The sequence below is a fragment of the Oryzias latipes genome, chromosome 18 (genome assembly GCF_002234675.1).
Source record: "Oryzias latipes chromosome 18, ASM223467v1".
In the NCBI taxonomy this organism is placed as follows: domain Eukaryota; kingdom Metazoa; phylum Chordata; class Actinopteri; order Beloniformes; family Adrianichthyidae; genus Oryzias; species Oryzias latipes.
The window spans coordinates 2,382,323-2,403,716 of NC_019876.2; the positions used below are offsets into that span (position 1 = coordinate 2,382,323).

The following is a 21,394-nucleotide window of genomic DNA, read 5'->3' on the forward strand; positions in this document are numbered from 1 at the left end:
CTTAAGGCTCACTGTGTAAAGAGAGTATGACATCTACCTTTGAAACTATGTACAACCTAATGTGAACATTCAGAATGTGTAGAATGTTTGGGAATGAGAATGACATTCTCTGCAACAGCACCACACAACAACAGAATGTGTTGCTGTCCATGACAACCCTTTCCACACAGGTGGATTTTTTTTCATTTTTAGACTTTATTTATTATTATTTATTCACTTATTTTTTAATATTTATGGTTACCCTATTTGTTCGTCTTATTTTATTTTATTCTGTAATTTGAATTTAGATTCTGTGTTTAGACTGGAATTTGAAGAGAAAAGGAATTTAAATTTCTATGTATGTATCAGAGATTGACAATAAAGTTTACTTTGAATCTTGAAACACAATGAATTGTCTAATTAATGTACTACAGCAGCATAACAATATATTTATTTGTGTGAAAACAACTACAGATGTAATGTATTGACAATCTTCTAAAATCTGTTGATTTAAAAGATGAACACACATGAAAATACTCAAGTGCTCATGTAAAATGTTCTTTAATGCAAAGAGCTCCGTAAATGGCATCCATATGACAGTTTCTATCCAAAAATTCAATTATTATATTTTCATCAAATACTTAAATATTGAAATAGCAAATTTAAACGACAAAAACAACTAAAAGCTTAAAAACACAATAATTCTTACAGAAAACACCAACAAAATATTATATAAAAAATATATAAAAGATGGTATCATCATTACAATGTTTAACTTTAGAAAAAACAAAACCTATATAGAAAAGCACAAAAATAAACAAATATAAAACATTAGGTGCTTTGGATGTGCAAATCTTTCTGTGCAAGGACTGCTCTGTGTTTAAAGTGGTCCTGCTGCTGTGCTGGTGCTGCTGGTGCTGGTGGCGGCGGGTCATTTCCTCTCTTTTTTCTCCCATATCCACGCTTCTGTAGCTCAGCCCTCCAAGACTGAGTCTCTGTTGCTTCACAAAACCAGTTCCCAAAGCTCTGACGGTGGGATGGCAGCTGTCTGTTTCCACCGCATTTGCTGCACGTTATGGTTTCTGTTTTTTGATGTATTTCCTTTTCATAATACCCATTTTTTCTTCTTCCATTTTCCTCTTTCGGTATTGTTGTGTCGTGTATGGCGTGCTGGAAAGAGGCTGAGGTGATGGCGGCACAGCGAGTATGATCGGCACGGCAGGAGGAGGAGGCAGGACAAAACTGAAGGGGACATTTTAAACGGGAGGAACCAAAACCTGTGAGGTGGATCCTGATGGGATGATGAAGGGTGTAGAACTCAATTGGGGTGCTAGTGCCTGCAGCTGTGGCTTTGCCTTAAGTTTTGCTGCTGCTGCTAATTCTGCTGCTGCTGTCAGGATGGAGGGCCTCATCACACCTGCCACCAGTGTACCTGAATGATTCCAGCTGTGTCAGCAGCTGGTTGGGGAGCATTATTCTAAACCCAGGTGTGACTGTGTCCACCACCACTGCATTTCCTGGAGCCACAACATGCAGTGAAGGCTTCATTCCTCTTTCAGCTGCATCTAGAATAGAATAGAATAGAATAGAATAGAATGGCTTTATTGTCATTGTGCATAGTACAATGAGATTCAAGCATCACCATCAGTGCAAGAACAGTAAGGAAGGGAAAAGTAGTAAAGAAAACATCGTAATATAATAAAATCAAACAAGCAAACAAACAGTATATACAAGTGTGCAATATAAGCTGTAAATTGTACTGAAGAGTGCCGAGATAATTGTGCAAAAATTGCGTATGAAAAAACTGTGCGTAGACATGTCAAAGTGCAGAGGTGGCAATGAGGTAGATAGATGACACTGTGGACAGACTGTGGACAGAGTAAACAGGAATGTTTTTTTTTTTCTTATCTGTGCATTCGGGAATTGAGGATTGTTATTGCCTTTGGAAAGAAGCTGTTTTTTAGTCTGTTCGTTTTGCTTCTGATGCCTCTGTAGCGCCTCCCAGAGGGCATCAGGTTGAACAGGTCTGAGCCGGGGTGTGAACTGTCCTTGATGATGTTCTGAGCCCTAGTGAGACAGCGCGCGGAGTAGATGTCCGTCAGGGTGGGGAGAGGGCACCCAATGATTTTCTGAGCTGTCTCTACGACTCTGCAGTCTCTTTTTATCCGCGGCCGTGCAGCTGCCGAACCAAACAGTTGTGCAGTATGTGAGCAGGCTCTGGATGGATGACTGGTAGAAGGTCAGCAGCAGGTTGGTGCTGATGTTGTTCTTCCTGAGGACCCTCAGGAAGTGCAGACGCTGCTGAGCCTTCTTGATGATGGCGGTGGTGTTGGCTGTCCAGGAAAGGTCTGCAGAGATGGTGATGCCGAGGAACTTGAAGGTGTGGACCCTCTCCACATGCTCCCCATTAATAAGGAGGGGGGCTGGGTCCACGCCATGTTTCCTGAAGTCAAATATGATCTCCCTGGTTTTGTTGGTGTTCAGGGTGAGGTTGTTCTCTGAGGACCAGGTTGTCAACTTCAGGACCTCCTCTGTGTAGGCAGACTCCTCCCCCCTGGGAATGAGTCCGACCACCGTGGTGTCGTCGGCAAACTTGATGATGCAGTTGTTGTTGTGGGCCGGACTGCAGTCGTAAGTGTATCTGCTGTCCACCTGCTGTCCTCGGGTCACACTGCTACATGCAAAGAACAAAGACGGGCCTTGACTTTGCCTTTTATTTTATTTTATTTTTTTCCGTATGCACATTTATAACGTTTGTTCGTCCTAACTTAGAATAGAATGTCTTTATTTCTATAGCACTTTCCCCAGAACAAATCAAGGTGCTTTACAAAGAGCATAAAATCATATCAAAACACAGAAAAGTAATAAAATACAATAATAATAATAAAACAAAACACAGTAAAATGTAGTAAAACAAGAACTAAAATCAACTAAAAGCTCTCCTATATCAAACCGTCTTTACCGTCTCTTAGATTTAAAACCATCAACGGAGTCAATCTGACGCAACAAGGGGGGGGGGGGGGTGAGGAGGTTCCACAGACGAGGAGCAACAGCTTGAAATGACAGATCTCCTCTTAGAGCAGAAACCCGACACCATCAGTGTTACATTGATCCCTACAGGAATCAGTAGAGAAAATCTATTGATTTAAATGTAAATCTATTGTTAACTTCTGGACTTTTTGTTGTCTCATTATTTACTACTATTATTTATTGACTTATTATTGTTAATTTATTGTTATTATTTATTATTATTGACTTACTATTGGTTCATTATTATTATTATTATTATTGACAATTGTCTGGCATTTCCAAATAATTTAAATTACATGTCACAGAGGTTAGTTGATCCCTCTGCAGCGCGGGGGGGGGGGGGTGACAGCTCCTCAAAACCGATGACAGGTGTCAATCATCTGATCGAAGGCTCCAGCAAACCTGCTGAGATGATCTTGAACATCATTACCAACAATAATCCAGTGAAAGTTTTACATCACCTTAAATGAAGCAACTTTAAAAAGAGTTGACGTGACAAATGTTCTGTTTACGTGGAGTTTCTTTATTTCTGTTTGGTTCCATGTCTGATCAACAACACAAAACACTCTTTCAGTGTTAAATCTCACTTTTAGAATCTGTCTGATTGATTATATTTCAGACAAACAGATTATTTCTGGTATGCTTTGAGCCCCCCAAATGCCAAATATGTTTGAAGTAATGAGTTCTATGATTTAGTTTTTAATGTTTTATAAGACCTAAAAATATTATTCACAATAATTTATTTTTAGATCTAATCCCTCTGATATGTTTCACAAAGACACACATGATGTCACACATTAAGAAATTATTGCTAAAAATGAAGCAGGAGTCCAGCTCTAAAAAAAATGCTCTAAAAAATGATAAAAGAGCAAAGAAAACGGAATTATTTGATTTATTTCTTATTATTATTATTTCCAGGCTTTCTTTTGTTTTGTTCTGCAGCATGTTCATTTTTGTATAATTTTGACAGAATATATTTCTATGAAGAGCAAAATATTATAAATTATTTAAGGTTTAACTTGAGTTATTCTGGATTAATGTTCCTGTTTTTATTCAAATTTATGTTCAAAAAGTTCAGTTTAAAAGGTTTAAAAGTTTAGCTTTAGTGTGTTCAGTAAATGTTTCTCTTCTTCGGCCCAAAACCTTAAGCGTGTTTTTAATTTAGGCCCCTGTGTGAGTTTGACCCCCCTGTAATACGAGTCTAGAACATTCATGCATTTTTTGTGTAAAATGGCTAAATAGAAGATAGGGAACACAAGAGGATGTTGTCAAATTTTGTATGTGTGCGGGGGGGGGGGGGGGGGGGGGGGCGCTGGTGGGGTTACTCGCCCAGGGAGGAGGTTAGTGTAGAACCGCCACTGGAATGAACAGACATGTAATCTGAATGAATACATTTGTACATCAAATAACAATATAGGGCTCAGTAGCTCTCATTGATTTCAGAGTACAGTCCATGTTCATTGATGATGGATAACTGTGACATGATGGCTGATTTTAGCGCTTTATACCGTCTATTCAGCTCACTGGGCGTCTGTACCGTAAACTAGAATGGAAACGCGCATGCGCAAAGTCAGTGACGGCTAGTGAGATCAATGAGTTATATCACTAGAGGAGACACGCCCCCTTTAGAAGCCTGGCCGACGGTGGCGGAGCGCGACGCCATCTTGGTGAGGTCGGCGACGCCCACATGACATTGAGTTCTATTGATTTTAGAGGTGTCTAAGTAGCTTTTATGTACTTTATATATTTTTACATTTATATATATTTATACATATATTTAAATATATTGCATTAATATATATAATATATATATATAGATACATCATTTGTTGTTGTTAAAGAAGAGAAACAGTCAGCCTTAAAAGCTCAGACTTTAACGAAAATGCATTGTTGCAGGACTTCTTACAAACAAAAAAATTATTATAAAGAATAAAAAAAAATAATTTGTAAACATTTAGGAGTTTTAGACCTCTTTGACATGTCATTTAAATTATTTAGAAAAACCCAGCAATAAGTCAATAATAATAATAATAATAATAATAAATCAATATTAAGTCAATACAAACAATAAGTAATAATAATACATAAATAATAAGTCAATAAAAACTAAAAAATAAGTCTATTTATAATAATAATAATATTAATAATAATAATAAAATAAATATTCAAAAGAAGTCCAAAAGTGAACAATAGATTTACCCTAAAACAACAACAACAACAAAGAAAAACAATAGATTTATACTGATTCATGTGAGTGATCCATTGGTGTAACACAGATGTTATGGTGTCGGGTTTCAAGCCAACAGTCTGGCCTCTTATCTAAATGTGTTTCCACAAAATGTTCTGAACATATTCAGACTGTATTGCTAGTTGGTACCACAGTGATCCATCTGGGTTAGCTCTTTTTATTGCTAAGATCCACTTTTTCCCTAAGTCTGAATCCATTGGAAACCTGCAAGAAAAGTTCAGTCTCTGAGTCAGAAATGTATTAATCTATATTACTATAATAGGCTAGTATGCTGTATACAGGTTTAGCAAAATAAAATGTACATTTATGTCAACAGCAAATTATACATACATCCATGGCCGGCCCTCCCTATACGCGAATTACGCAGCCGCGTAGGGCCCCCATCACCACCAGGGCCCCGAAGTGACGAAAAAAATAAAAACAAAGAAAGACCCAAACCTGGCAACCCATGTCATAGAATGTCCGTACCAACGTGCGCTCCGAATGTTGTGCAAAAGAAAGTTGCCTGCACGTTTGTGACCACCCCCCCCCTCAACACACCTGAACCAATCTGGCAACCCAAATAATGACGTTACACCGCTGTTAGCAACGATTGGTCAACATCATTGCATCTGATCCTGGCACAGTGTGCATTTACGAGCGCATTTTATTTCAATAAAGTTGGGAAAAAGAAAAAAAATGAGCACATTTTGTCACGCTGATCAGATGAGTAGGCCCTGGCTGCAGCCTGCAGAATTGGTCTACATAGTGGAATGCTGGAACGCTGAGGAATGTGAACACGCTGTGGAATGTTAACCCCGCCCACATTGAGCCCGTGCATTTGATTCACCTTTAGTTGTGATTGCAGGAAAGGGGAAGAATCAGTGGAGCACATTTTGTGTCATTGTGAATTGTATGAGGAAGAAAGAGAACAGAGGGAGGAAAATTTGAATGGTGCAATTTTTTCATGTAACACAATAAAATTATGTTTGTTTTATTTAAAAATCTTTATTTTAAAAGATTGTATCTACATTTAATTGACCTAACACAAAATGTATTAATAGTTTCCCCTATAGCTCCAGTAATCCAAAATAATTTAGTTCAAGTAAGGGGCATGCTGTTGAATGCTGTTTTCCTGATTCTCTTTATGCTTTTTGCCGTCTCACGGCTACAACTTTTCACCTATTTTAACCATTGAACTATTAAAATGTTCAACTCCTTCGTTTAATGCCTGGTATGACTATTAGTCCTTCAAATCCTTCGACTTTTCAAAAGTGAAAACTTTCGTTCGTTTTTTCCACGTAAAAAACGAAACTGTGGCATGAATCTATTTCATTATACCGGCGGCCTTATATTATCACAGTAGTGTTAGTTAAGTGGATTAGTTAGCGGGTTTAACATACAGAGGTTCTGAAATCAAATTTGGTCTTGAACTTCTGTTGCGTGATCTTTTTCCTTTGCCTTTCTTGATAAAATTTAGTTCGACTAACTCAATTATATTTCGTTACATGGAAGAATTTTCTTTGAGGTGGGGTTACTCATATTTATTGGATGGAAATCCTGCCCACAATTAAATTAAGTTCATCCAATGAGTTATTTTTTTGAGTCTGTGAGGCCAGACAGAATTTATTAACTCCCTAATACATGCACATGGAAACTTGTAAAGGCATAAGAAGACAGGAATCACTGTATAAATTCTCTAATTCAATTAAATATTTTTTTTTATTTAGAGCAATGAAAAACAATGAAAAGGGGATCATGAATACAAAGAATGCATCAGGAAAATACTAAACTTTAACAAAACAGACTAAACTAAACTGATGTCCCTGCCCTTAGACCCCCCCTTCACGGTGAGGAAAAACTCTTTAAAAACCGGTAGGTGGCAATATTGCACATGGAAACTTGTAAAACCAAAGAAGAAGACGGGCTCAATATGGGCGGGGTTAACATTCCTCAGCGTGTTCACATTCCTCAGCGTTCCAGCATTCCACAATGTTGTGCAGTTCTGCAGGCTGCAGCCAGGGGGAGTTGGATCAGATCGACAACAAAGATACTTTATCCATCAGGAGCTGAAAAAAGATGAAGAACTTCAACATCAATCACAAGGTAAGTTTGGAGGATGTTGGGGCTTTATTTTTTACATTATCCAGTATTTCTGTGCAGCTGCGCAATTTACGTAAATACTAATCGATCCGAGGTGAAGATTGCACACAAACGACCCTGTTTGTCGTAATTTCCAATGGAAAACTCGAAAATAATTCTGATACCCAAGTTTCTAAGATGAGGTCAGACACACATAACCTTCCAAAACGGTGGAGAGCAGAGAAAAGTAGATGATGATGATGGTATGGTGAAAAATGTTTAACTCACGTTATCGTATTGGTTAATAATTGTTTTGCTAACACATTTTTAGTGCGATCTGCATTTTCCGGTTTATGTCATTAAAAAACTGCTGTTTATCATAGCAGGTCAGGTAGTCTGACTTTTTCAACATTGAATGTGTATTAAAATCTTGCATTGGCATGAAATATGGAGAATCAAAACTGCCATTATTTGTATTTTGCAGCTTTGGTTCTACATGATGATGATGTTTTGCACAGTTTCATCTCAGCCAGCAGTTTCTTCTGCTCTCAAAAAGTATTGGAGGTGGTGCAGTATCCACATCCCAAGATGTTCCTGAAGATGGAATCTCAGGTCATTTTAATAGCATGTAAAATAATTTAAAAAACAGTGTCTGCATAACCCCTTATGTTCATAAACAGCAGCTGAGGAGTATGGAGTCCCATAATTAAATTAATAAATATGACCGCATCCAAATATACAATCAAACAATAAATCTCTCATAAATATATAAACAGATCATGAATTTGTGAAAAACCTGCACACAGATTTTAAATGAGCCACTAAACTATTAGTAATATTCTGCTATAGATATTTTATTAGCTTTATCAGTGATTATTGTATAATAATAATTCTTGTTTTTTAGCTGCAGAGGAAACTGCTGTCACCAGATCTTCTGTTGAAAGGGAAACATTTGACTCTTTGACTTTTCACTGTTTGCTTTTATTGAAGTTCTGTATCTCATGTTCCAGAGCAGGGTTCACCAACCTTTTTGAGACCGAGGGCTATTTCATGGGCACCAAGTGGTATGAAGGGCGCCACTAAAAACCTCTTAGCCCCCCCCCCCCAAAAAAAACAAAAAAACAACACAATTTGAGGACTTCCTTTTGTGTGCCCTATTTTTATTTGCTCATTTTACACACAAAAACATGCATGAATTTTCTAGACTCGTATTACAGGGGGGGGTCAAACTCAGTTGCAGAGGGAGCCTAATTTCAAAACAGACTTTAGGTTGCAGCCGAACAAGATAAATATTTATTGAACACACTAAAGCTAAACTTTTAAACCTTTAAAACTTAAACTGAATTTTAACTTTTTAAACATAAATGTAAATAAAAACAGACAGGAATACTAATCCTCACATTAATGGATTACTCAACCACCTCAACCTATTCTCAAAATCTTTACATTACATGAATCATAAGAATGTCCAGAAATTGTGTAATTTATTTGATCTATTTAAACTTTTGTAATAGACCCTTACTTTTAGTGATTATTTTTTAAGTTATATTTGTTTACATATTTGGGTTTTCTTTGTCTACCTTTATCTCAGAATTGATATTGTTGTCATTGACAGACATGCCGTGGTTGTTTGTTGAATATTTGCTTCAATAAAAAAAAAAAAAGATTTTTTTTTGGGTGCATTCCCTACACCTGAGGTTCGTTCCAGCCTGCTTTGACTTGGTGGGGAACCCAGAACGACCACGCCCAGATCTGCAAAGCTGGAACAGAAGCTTCAGGGGGATTTACTGCCTTTGCTGCACTTTGGGTCACCTGTTGTGACTTGCTCCTCTTGCTGCTTCTGATCTTCAACTTCCAGGTGCGGGCAGCTCTGTCTTCCAGTCTCAGTCACGGTTCATGATGTCTGCAGCAGAGTTCTTGTCTGTTTCTGGTTCTAGTCTGTGGATTTCTGCATGTGTGTGGTTCTGGTTCTGTTCACATGTTGAAGGTAAGTTCATGAATGTTCTGTTCTTTAGTTCAAGTTTCTGTTTGATGTTTAGAAACTTCCACCTTTTATGGTGGCGGTTCTTTCTAAAGACTATTCAATAAACTAACGTCTGGATTTGTAGAAAGTTTCTTTCAATGGATTCAGACACTTTGGGCATGTTGCACGACTATGTCAGGGCTTTGGGCTGAGGTTTGTGATTGTGGGCGGGTCAGCTTTGCTGGCTCCTCCCGTTGTGCCTTGGAGGAGTGAACTCAAACTTTTCACGTCACTGACTGGCTTTAAAAGCAGCAGCTCCTTCTTTCAGTTTCATTCTTGGTTCAGTCATGTTTGCAGCAACATTCTGTTCTGTTTCTGCTTCTTCTCAGGAGAATTGTTGAAACTTTGTTTCAATGTATTCAGACGGACAGAAAATGAGGAAAATTTGACACACACTTTCTTTGAATGTCGGACTTTTTGTTTTCTTGTTAAAAGTCAAAAATAATAGTAAAAAATAAATAATAATAATAATTTACCTCCCCTGGCTTGTTCTTTTCCTGTTATTAAGTTATACTGTTTTGTCTTGGAGCGTTGTGATCAATAAAGTTATTTTAAAGAATTGAATTTGCCGGTTAAGATCAACTGAGTGAGCATGCGCGATGAGTCTCTTTATTTAACTACCATAGAACTGAACTTTTTAGAATGTTATTGATCCTCTGGAGGAGAAATGATCTTGATTCTATAGTTCTGCTAATTCATTTTGTTTTAATTTTTTTTACCGTTGCAACAGTCTGCTGCAGTTGTCCTATTAGCTCAGAGTTAGTTTAGTTCTTTTGGTTCGTTATCTTCTTATTATCAGACCATTTTAACAGACATGCACCTTTTTTCACTCCGTCTTAATGCAATGTTCTGCTGGTGCATCGTTGATACAATCAGCTGTTGACGCCTGATTGTTGAAATGAACACAGACGTCTTCGTCAACCTGAAGATGCTGGAAAGTCGTGGGAGGAATAGCAAGTAGCAAACATTAGACCACTCCCACCAGTGAGAGGACTGATCTAGTGTGTTCTGACAAGTCTGCGTTTCAGTCTTGGTTCAGTCCTGATGGATGAATTCTGGTCTGTTTCTGCTTCTTCTCTGCAGAAAAGTTGAAAGTTGTTTCAATGTATTCAGACAAATGCAAAATGATTAAAATGTGGAAGATTTGACACACAGTTACATTATACTGGGAACTTTTTATTCTTCTGTTAATTTGAAAGTAAAAGTCTGTTAAATTTCTTCTAAAACTTCTGCTGTGAATATTTCAAACCATGTTTTAGTTTGTTTTCCTCAAATGTTCCTCAGAAACTGAGTATTCAGTCAGTGATCAAAGACTTTAAAGTAGAAACTGTTTTGGTAGAAATGAGGTGAAAGACTGAAAACATTTGACTAAATGAATAATCATCAGGAATCATTGATTGAAATGTGTCTTTAGATAGAATTAGAAAAGACTATTGCTTTAATCCTCTTTACTCATTTCTGGATTGGATTCTAGTTTGGATTGGACTTTTATTTTGAAAGGATTTGTCTTTGGTCCAATCAAAGTCCCATGTCCTTTGGTCTGATATCTATGTGGACAGAAATACTTTGGATCTTTTAGAAGCAGAAATCAAACATTGAGAAGACATTTTCACTTGGAGGTAAAGACTCAGATTTAGAAAAGTTTCTTCCTGTTTTCTTTGTTTCCAGGTGAACCAATCATTGCTGCTCCTGGTGATGATGTCATCCTGCCGTGCCGCCTGGACTCTCAGGAGGATCTGCGTGGTTTCTCAGTGGAGTGGACCAAAGTGGACATGAAGCCTGATCCACAGGGCCGCATCCCTTTTGTGTTTCTGTACTGGGGAAGGACGATCATAACTGAAAACATGAGCGAGTCGTTTATCCTGAGAGTGTCTCTGGACCAAGACGGACTAAAACGAGGAGACGTGACGTTAAAGATCAGGAACGTGTCGCTCCAGGATGAGGGGAAGTACAGCTGCTTCATTCCTGGGAAGAACTTCAGGGAGACGGTTCAGCTGGTTGTTGGTGAGTTTGCTCTGCAGGTTCTCCCTCACATGAAGAACATTTGTCCTGAACAGCAGGCAGGAAATGATGTCATCTCTTTGTTTCAGAGCCAAACGGAGTCAGAGCTCCAACCATGGAAACATCCCAGGTTGACATCATCTCCACTCCAGATCCAGGAGGAGACCGGATCTGGATCAGTCGCTCCAGACCGGCTCTCTGGATCAGTCTTGGACTTTTTCCCTCAGTGATCCTCTCTGCTGTTTGTGTTTGTGTCTGTCAGAGGAAACAACCAGAAGTGAGTCCTGAATTCTCTGATCTCTCATCTTTCTGCAGGAATCTTCAGTTTCTAACATCCTTTCTTTTCTTCATGTAGGGTCAGAAACCTCCTCTGGTCTAAAGACATCCCATCTCTCCAAAGCTGCTTTGATGGTCTTCAAGGATTGAAGAGACTTTCTGAAGCTGCAGCCACATGGAGACGCTACACGCCCGTCACCGCTGTGTTACCGTGGATGGAAACTGGTCCATGAAGACGTGACGATGCTCTGGTTCTGACCCGTTTCTGCCTGATGGTTGGAACTCCTTCATTTATCTGGAGAACCTTCTGGAGCTGTTTCTGCGGTTCTCAACTCCTGAACTCTGAACGTGTGCTGGATCACCGTAAAGTCTGAAGGTCTGAGGTTTAGGACGATGTTTGTGGATCTCAGTGGTTTGAAGTGTTGATCCAGGTTGATCTGAAGTGTTGAGAGTTTGTTTCATGTTCTCCTTCAGGAACCGACCCACAGCAGGTCTGTTCAGGTTCCTGTGGTTCTTGGTGTTCTTCTAGACAACATCAAAGGTGTCTGTGAGCTAAAATGTTGGAAGTTCTACCAGAAGAAAGTGAAATGAACACAGACAGACAGTTGAAACCTGAGAGTCTCAGGGTTTTTTCAAACTGAAAGTGACCTCAAGAGGTCGTGTCATAAAGGGGAGATATTGTGTTGTCTGAAAGAATAACCCGTCCCTGATATTTATTATAATAGGAAGGATTTTGCTCACTTAGCTGTGATTTTTTTGGTGATATTTTCCTGAAGCTGCTCTTATATCTAGACTCTTATTACCTCTGCAACAAATAAATGCAAACCGCACAGTTCAAAACTTTTACATTTATGTATTTAATCAATGTGTTGTGGGCCGTCAGGGCCTTCAAAACCTCTGAAGGCCTAAAAAATAACTGAATCATGTTGTCAGTGTTCTGACTTTTCCCTAACAAAGAGAGGAACCACACAGGAGATGAGAATTTTTGCTAGACTTTGCAGAAGGAGAAGCTTGTCTGTCACAGAGGAGTTCTGGCTTCCCACGTCATTGTTTTCTTACTCAAAGATAGAATTGAGACCATAATATTACTGTGATTAGCGTGTAAGAAAACGATAATTACGTAACCCTAACACATGTAGTAATAATATTTTGTCCATGCATACTCATTCAATCATCCCAAATGGTCCGTCCATTCCCTTTTATTGTGTTTATGACGGTTATGCTGCTTCCAGACAGACGTATTTTTGCATTGGACTATTTAACCAATCGCATTTCAGCTGTACTTTTTTGCCAGGCAGGGTAAGAGCCTTCAATCTCTGTTCTGAAGGTCCTGTGATGCGAAATCAATGTTGGTCATTCATTTCTTTCAACCAATCAGATTTTGAGATGGTGTCAGCAGGGCCTTCTAGCAGGCCAAGGCAATGTCCCACTTTTCAGACCTTCTGATTGGACAGTAGTTTCAGGAAGTCACATGCAGCCTCGTCCAGTTTGACACAGATCCACAGAGAACTTCTGGATCGGTTAAACAGACTGACTGTGATGTACTCCATGGAGGATTTAGTTAGGTTTAAGGTGAAAACCCAAGTGAAGGCATTTATTATGATAAATACCATAATAAATAATATTCATAATGTATGTGATTGTTTTCAATGTGTTTGTGCTGGTTGTAGTTGCATGGTGAGATTTCTTTACAGTTTTGTTAATCCAGTTTATTTAGAGAAATAAAAATGTTTCATGAAGGGTTAAATGATTCGGACGTAGCTCTACTGAAGGCCCAGGTGTGTAATGTACGATCCACCACTGGATTTAAGAGAGAAATGTCACAGCATAAAAACAACTGTGAAGGTAAAACTGTGAAATCAATAAAAAGATGAATCCTCATGTTTTAATGGTCTGGATCTTTTTTCCTGAGAAGATGCTGCTCTATCTGGTTTACATTTCCTCTGGATGGAGGAGCAGCTGACAGACGTTTCCATGGAAACCACTTCCATCTTTCTGCTTTGATCTTCTGTCAGAAATACTGTCAGGAAGATGTTGGAGCTTTGATTGGGTCTTCTGGTGTTCCAAAAGAGGACGATGTCACACTAGACACCAGAAAAGTGTCTCCACTTCCATCATTCCAGAGTCCGTCCTGGAAAAACCTTCAGCTTTCATTTCCAGTTGGTTTTCTGGAACCAGCAGCAGAGCCTCTGCTGGGATTTGAGCAGAACAGAAACAAAGCTCCTGAAATCCAGGAGACGACTGCAGCAAAGTCAGACGGATCCCAACCGTCAACTTCAACCTGCTGTTTGGAGGAAACTGAGGAGCTGAACATCCAGTGGGCAGATGAAGGAGCTCTCAGGCATGAAGTCCAACTGAAACCCACAAACTTCTGTCCAGAAAAACATGAAGATGTCTGATGATGTCATTTCTGATGGTTCTAGCGTGGAGCTCCATCCCTGTAGGACTCAGTCTGAGAAGATTCTTCCAGCAGCAGCAGGACCTTCAGGAGAAAGGAGTTCAGAAGCTGCAGCTTCAACCTTCAACCTTCAGTCAGAGCTGAGGAAACACCTTCTAAGGTTGGACCAGAACCAGAGGGACGCTTCATTTAAGGAGGAACTCATTCACAGTCCAGAACCACGGAGAAGAAGACCAGGAAGGAGTCCATCCATCAGAGGAACAGATCATGGAGATGTTGGAGATCAATGCAGGGAAGCAGATGGAGACGCTGAGAGGAGGAAGAGTGATGATGCTGCTGAAAGGAGGAAGAGGTTGGAGACACCAGGGAAGAGGAGGAAGACCAAAGAGGAGGTGGATGATGGAGAGAAGGAGGACATGAGGGTGGAGGATGCAGAGGAGAAGGTGGGATGGAGGTGAGATGATGTCACTAAAACGTTGGATTAAATGGAGTCAAAATTCTGTTTTTTCAACAGTCTGACCCTGTTCTGGTCCTCTTTCACAATAAAAGTCCAGATTTATTTTCCTAATGCAGTCTTTAAACAGCTGAGAGTTCTTTATTCAGGTTTCTACTCACAGGTTGTCACAGTAGCAGGTCTCTAGCGCCCCCATGTGGCTGCTTGAACCTTCACCTGTAGAGACGGAGCAGCAGCTCTGATGAGTCAGCATATTTTAATGCTTTCATTAAATGAAAATAAAAACATTCATCTGAACCGGTTTAATGTCAGACAATATTTTCACGGACCGGCCTGTGCCAGGATGAAGTTGGCGTCTGATTTTTGTAGCTTCCAGTTTAACTTTGGAGGCTAAAGTTCATCTTCATCCTCTGTCAAATATCTGCAGATGGTTTAAACTTGATTTGTTTTCTATGTTTCATGCAGGAAACATTCAAATGTGATCCAGATTTTTCCTTAAACCCAAAACTGTCAAAGTGGAAGAGAAACAAATCAGACACCAACTTCAGCCTCGTCCAACTTTTTAGAAAGTAGTGGATGGATTTTCAACACAGAACCTCCACAAGCATCAAGAATGACCGGATGTGGAGGAGAGAATCCAGTAGTTTTTCAAAATAAAACTTCCTTCAGAATTTGACTAGAAATACAACAGAAAAAAGGAAAGTCTTGTTTTTTTCTCTGCAGATCGATACCAGAACCGGTTTGCTGTCCGGGTTTGGGGACCACTGCATTCCAGCAGGAGAAACTAAAGTTTAGTGAATTTGTGACTCACGTTTTCTTTACGTCTCTCATTTTAACGACACAAACAGCAGAGAGGATCAATGAGGTCCAACCTCCAAGAAGGATCCAGAGAGCCGGTCTGGAGCGACTGATCCAGATCTGGTCTCGACTTTGTGTAACCCTTGTGCTAACCTAAGCACTTTACCATAGGGAGTTGGGTCATCTAGACCCACTAGACAGTGCTCTGAACCTTTTTTCTTCAATGATTTGTGATCTTCACTGGTGTCCATGGATTACATGAAATCTTTCCACCTTTATCCACCTTTGTCAGGGTAGGAGAACATATCAATCTCAGATAGCACAAGGGTTAATCCATAAAAGTCATGAAAAGAGCTTGAAACCCCGCTAGCATTGAGCTAGCAAGCATGGCTAACAAAGGAGAACATTGTTTATAATGAATGGTGATAGTTTTTCATGCAGCGTCTTACTTTCTAACATCTTTTTTCACTAGCAGCTACTGGTGGAGCTCCTCATCTGACTGTGCTGCCGTCCTCTGGTTACATAAAGTACACGTTTGATAGTTTATTATAGTAAAAGATTTGAAATACATGGGTGAAGGAGTTGTGTTGTGCTAAGTCCTCAAGACAAGTGTTTGAGTTAGACTGTTCCTCTATCACAGGTTTCCTGTGATGTCATTTCCGGGTGAGCTATTCCCAGTGCTAGTCGTGTGTGACTGCTGTCCTCTTGTTTGGCATTAGCCTTACTACTATTGCTTACTCTAAGGGTTATCTGGGTTAATATTCACATCTAGTACCTTTTATTAGCGAATTCACCACTGTTAAACCGCTTGCTGTTCACTTTCTCATTTTGCTTAATAGACCACTTCTCTTTACCTAAACACCGCTAGCCTTAGCTTAAAACCTGGCATGGCCACCACTCCTTCCGCCTCTCCTCCTCTCTCCTGCCCCATGTGCCATATGTTTAGTGATGACCCTGCCTCCTTTAGTGAAGATAGCGGTAGGTGTGTTAAGTGTAGTCTTGTGTTAGACTTGGAGGCCAGGCTGGAGCAGTTAGAACCGCGGCTCCGCACACTGGAAGCTAAGCCGGCTAGCCAGGTCGTTACTCGTAGCGCGGGCCACGCTACCAGGGCTAACTTAGCTAGCACCCTAGCGCCCTCCCAACAGCCGGGAGACAGTCAGGGGTTTGTACCGGTTGGGAGGAAACATAGTGCTAAACGCAAAAACTTAGAGCACCCGAGACTCCACGTTAGTAATAGGTTCTCCCCCCTCAGCGACACACCCGCTGAACACTCAACTCTGGTTATAGGCTCTTCTGAAGTTAGAAACGTGGAGCTCCCAGCGGTTACAGTCAGGTGTTATCCGGGGGCCAGAGTTGGTGACATCGAGGGGAACCTTAGGATGTTAGCTCAGAGTAAGTCCAGGTTCCGTCGAGTCGTGATTCACGCAGGCAGTGATGATGCCCGACGGAGACAATCAGAGGTAAGTTAAACGTAGCTTCAGTGTGAAAACTGGCTAAGACGATGTCCGACACTGTCATTTTCTCTGGTCCCCTGCCGAACTTAGTCAGTGATGAAATGTACAGCCGCTTTTCATCATTTAACCGCTGGCTTTCTAGATGGTGCCCAGAAAACGGCGTTGGTTTTGTGGATAACTGGAGCGCGTTTTGGGGGAAGCCCGGTCTCATGCGGAGAGACGGCGTCCATCCCACCCGGGACGGTGCCGCTCTTCTTTCTAGAAACATTTCTGCTAGCCTTAGTCTGTTAACCTGACAATCCAGAGACGAGACCCGGGCGCAGAGCAGCAGTGTAAAACGCTCCTCTGAGCCTCCCTTAGGGTTAGTGCCGGTGCAAAACCCATGCAGGGAAAGTCAAGCAGGTCCTAGCTTTAGCTTATGTGCTGAAGACAAATGAAAGGAGCGCGTCATAGAAACCTTAAAGTGACAGACAGCAGTTCTCACAAGCAGAATTATGATGTAATTAAATGCGGTTTATTAAACATTAGATCCATTTCCTCCAAGTCCCTCTTAGTCAACGAGTTAATTACTGATAAAAACCTTAGTCTTTTAGCCTTAACAGAAACTTGGCTCCATCAGGATGACTATGTTAGATTGAATGAAGCAACCCCCCCCACTTATGCTAACTATCAGAAATCCAGGATTTCAGGTAAAGGAGGTGGTTTGGCAGTAATATCACAGTCTAGCTTACTTCTCAGCCCTAAAGTTAAAAATGCTTATAATTCATTTGAAAACATCATATTGTCTTTAAGTCACCCAAACAGGAAAACTCCAAAACCTGTTTTACTCATAATTATTTATCGCCCCCCCGGCCCATATTCAGAATTTTTAACTGAGTTTTCCGACTTCCTATCGACTATTGTCTTAGATTCTGATCAAACTATAATATTAGGGGATTTTAATATTCATGTTGATGACCCCAGTGACTGCCTAGGAAAGGCTTTTGCAGCTTTATTAGATGATGTTGGTTTCACCCAAAAGGCCTGTTCACACCGGGACGAATTTCGCCGGCGATTTTCGCCGACGTTTAACGCCTCGTGACTAAACAAAGGGCACCAACGAGAGTGTGCACACCGACGCGAAAAAACGCCACGCGTTAAAGCGTCAAAAAAAAAAAACGCCTCGGGTTCGTTTTTTTTTTTCGACGCGTCGCGTCGAAATCTACTCGACCAATGAGAATGGCGCTTTTGCTCACGTGTCTGGAGCTTCTGAAGTTACAGTAAAACACAACTTGGGGGCGCTCAAAAACAAAACTGCCTTGCTGAGCACACATACCAGCGAAGAAGATAGACGCCAAGTAGCGTCTACACTCCCGCGAAGCAATAATGACGGACATTCTAAAACATCCCCGAACCAAACACCAGTTGGAGCTACTGGTGCTTGAAATATTCATGTTTTCTTTGTTTGATTCTGACAAGCGGGTAAATACTTGCTCTCTTCTTCTGAGTGAAAAGCGACTTTAAGAAGCGTAAAGTTGCGCAACGCCACCTTGTGTACAGGAGTATTTCTGTTTACATTAAGCGCCATCTAATGTCAGGGAATGAAATTGCATGTTCACTCCACTCATCGTCAGCGAAAATCGCCTGGGTGTGAACACAAAAAACGTGGCGAAAAACGCTGGCGAATAACGCCTGGCGAATAACGCCTGGCGAATATTCGTCCCGGTGTGTACGGGCCTAAAGTGTGAATGAACCCACTCACTGTCATAAGCACACCCTGGACCTTGTTCTAACCCATGGTATAGAGATCAGCCAGCTGAGTGTCCTTCCTCTTAACCCCATCATTTCTGATCACTTTCTGATTACCTTCCAGTTTACACTGGAACATCCTTCTGTCCCAGTGAATAAGAAACAGCTTAGAAGAACCTTAACTGACCGTTCTGTGTCTGAGTTTAAACACACAGTTCAGCCAGTACTTAGTGATATTCTGAGAAAATACTCTGAGTCCAGCTCCCATAGCATCAGTCCTAGTATAAATGACCACTTTGTTAATGATGCCTTACAAGCCCTCAGGAGTACACTCGATGTTGTTGCCCCCTTGAAACCTAAGTTCGTCAGACAAAACCGAGTAGCACCGTGGTTTAACGCTGAAACTCGTTCTCTTAAACAAGAAACCCGTAAGTTGGAAAGAGAATGGCGCCGCTCCGGTTCAGAGCAGTCTCTGAATATCTGGAAACATAGCCTTTTAAATTATAAAAAAGCCCTGCGTAGAGCTAGAAGCCAGTACTATTCAACCTTAATATCAGAGAATGGAAATAATCCAAGATTTCTTTTTAGCACTATTGCTAAATTAACTCGCAGTCAGAGCTCAGTAGAACCACATGTTCCTGTTTCTCTCAGCTCTGATGATTTTCTTACATTTTTCGATAGTAAAATCTCAAATATTAGACATAAGTTAAATCAAGTTATTCCTACTATCAGCCCAGAGCAGGCTGAAGCGGTAGAAGTGGAGGCATCCATAGAAACCTCTGTAACATTGGACTGCTTCACTGCTGTGGATCAAGCGGAAATAACATCAATTATTACGTCCTCCAAATCCTCAACGTGTCTGTTAGACCCAATTCCCACTAGACTTTTTAAAGAAACTTTTCCCCTAATTAATGATCCCATATTAACAATGATAAATGCCTCTCTGGAAACGGGTTACGTGCCACAGTCTTTTAAATATGCAGTTGTTAAACCTTTTCTGAAAAAGCCCAGTTTGGATCCTAGCATCTTGGCCAACTATAGACCAATATCAAACCTGCCCTTTATTTCTAAAATCCTAGAAAGAGTTGTAGTTAAGCAGCTTTACTGCCACCTAAAGGACAACAGCCACTTTGAAGACTTTCAGTCGGGGTTTAGACCCCACCACAGTACAGAAACTGCACTAGTTAGAGTCTCTAATGACTTGTTATTGGCCTCAGAAAAGGGACTACTTTCTATTCTGGTCCTGTTGGACCTCAGTGCAGCCTTTGACACTATCGACCACGGTATTTTACTCCATAGATTAGAGCAGGACATAGGGATCAGAGGATCTGCTCTCCAGTGGTTTAAATCCTATCTGTCTGATAGGTATCAGTTCGTTAATGTAAATGGCCATTCCTCTCAGTGCACTCGAGTCAACTATGGAGTCCCACAGGGCTCAGTCTTGGGACCGATCCTGTTTACGCTTTATATGTTACCCCTAGGAAACATAATCAGGAAACACAGCATTAATTTTCATTGTTATGCCGACGATACGCAGTTGTATTTATCCATGAAGCCTGACCAGAATGACCAGATAGAGAAACTGAACGCCTGCATCAGAGACATCAAGACCTGGATGACAATTAATTACCTCCTCTTGAACCCAGAAAAAACTGAGGTCATTATACTTGGACCTAAAAACCTCAGAGATGCTCTGTCTGCTCAGATAGTCTCCCTGGATGGCATAAGTATAGCCCCCAATTCCACAGTTAGAAACCTTGGGGTTTTATTTGACCAGGATTTATCATTTAAGGCTCACATATCTCAGGCGTGTAGAACTGCCTTTTTTCACCTGCGGAATATTGCTAAGATCAGAAATCTACTTTCTAAGAGTGATGCTGAAAAACTCATCCATGCATTTGTTACGTCGAGGCTGGATTACTGTAACTCCTTGTTAGCAGCGTGTCCTAAGAGTTCCTTAAGAAGTCTCCAGCTTGTTCAGAACGCAGCTGCTAGATTGTTAGCAGGAACTAGCAGAAGAGATCACATCACTCCTGTGTTAGTTTCGCTCCATTGGCTCCCAGTTGATTCCAGAATCAAGTTCAAGATCCTCCTGTTAACCTATAAGGCCTTACATGGAATGGCCCCGTCCTATATTAAGGACCTCATAGTCCCTTACCATCCAATGAGAACACTTCGCTCACAAAATGCAGGACTGCTTGTGGTTCCTAGAATTAGTAAAAGTACGGTTGGAGGTAGAGCGTTTAGCCACCAAGCCCCTGTCTTATGGAATAAACTCCCAGCTCATGTAAGAGAGGCCGACTCAGTTTCTACATTCAAAGCTAGACTGAAAACATTCCTCTTTGGACAGGCTTATTGTCAGACTAGTTAGTATTCAGAGATTATTTAACTTAATGTTAATTTGTTTAAATTAAACTTAATAATAACTATTTCTTTTAAAAGGCTGCTAGAAGTTGAAGCTGGGGTAACTATGGTGCACTGGGGTTCTGTCCTCTTTCCTGTTTTTACTTCTACCCTTCCTCTCCTCTATTCTTGATCATAATTTATTATTTAGTTCTCCATGCCTCTGTTTGGTGCAGTGCGATTCATGTATTGTCCCTCTTTTCCTCTCCCCTCCTGGGGAGTGGGAGTGCTTCCAGACTCCAGTTGGCTCATCCGTGCTCCAGTTCCTGACCGAGTACCTCGTCTCTGCTCCTGCTCCTACACCTGGCTGTGGTTCCTGTCTCCGGCTCGACTCGCGCATTTGACTGTCCCCACAACCACGGCTGGATGAAGCTCGTCTGCTGGACTTTTATATATGTAGTAGTAGAGTTAGATAAGTTAATCCTTCTCTAAGATTTCTGGTAAATCGCCTGTCCGTCCTGGGGGAGGATCCCTCCTTCATGTGGGCACCCCTGAGGTTTCTTCGTTTTTTCCGGAATCCGGTTTTTTTGGGAGTTTTTCC

The 21,394-nt window shown here is 40.7% G+C and overlaps 2 protein-coding genes and 1 long non-coding RNA gene across 4 annotated transcripts; 2 read left to right on the top strand and 1 right to left on the bottom strand.

Annotated features, from left to right (window-relative positions):
- The first annotated feature begins 9,195 nt into the window (after nucleotides 1-9,195).
- LOC111949252 (myelin-oligodendrocyte glycoprotein-like) lies at nucleotides 9,196-13,497 on the top strand. Its single transcript, XM_023965986.1, has 4 exons — nucleotides 9,196-9,305; nucleotides 11,010-11,345; nucleotides 11,432-11,619; nucleotides 11,698-13,497. Exons 1-4 carry the CDS (start codon nucleotides 9,215-9,217, stop codon nucleotides 11,719-11,721), a joined length of 639 nt encoding a protein of 212 aa, XP_023821754.1. The 5' UTR covers nucleotides 9,196-9,214; the 3' UTR covers nucleotides 11,722-13,497.
- LOC111949258 lies at nucleotides 12,295-15,395 on the bottom strand. Of its 2 annotated transcripts, XR_002875267.1 has the most exons (3): nucleotides 15,343-15,395; nucleotides 14,632-14,686; nucleotides 12,295-14,352 (listed from the first exon to the last, which is right to left on the bottom strand). It is a non-coding gene; the product is annotated as an uncharacterized LOC111949258 (long non-coding RNA). The 2 variants fall into 2 exon arrangements; XR_002875266.1 differs by lacking the exon at nucleotides 15,343-15,395 and having other exon boundaries at nucleotides 14,632-15,240.
- Nucleotides 15,396-16,155: 760 nt separating this feature from the next.
- LOC111946339 lies at nucleotides 16,156-16,988 on the top strand (the record flags this gene model as incomplete). Its single annotated transcript, XM_023948980.1, is given in 2 exon segments — nucleotides 16,156-16,726; nucleotides 16,729-16,988. Coding segments are annotated over 2 exon segments (831 nt in total), but the record flags the coding sequence as incomplete, so codon positions are not given.
- Between the last annotated feature and the right edge of the window lie 4,406 nt (nucleotides 16,989-21,394).

Bases quoted from the DNA above. Each gene is read 5' to 3' on its own strand.
- LOC111949252 (XM_023965986.1), top strand. From the start codon at position 9,215: ATGATGTCTGCAGCAGAGTTCTTGTCTGTTTCTGGTTCTAGTCTGTGG. The intron at 9,306-11,009 runs GTAAGTTCATGA...CTTTGTTTCCAG, and splicing joins GTTCTGTTCACATGTTGAAG to GTGAACCAATCATTGCTGCT. The intron at 11,346-11,431 runs GTGAGTTTGCTC...TCTTTGTTTCAG, and splicing joins GACGGTTCAGCTGGTTGTTG to AGCCAAACGGAGTCAGAGCT.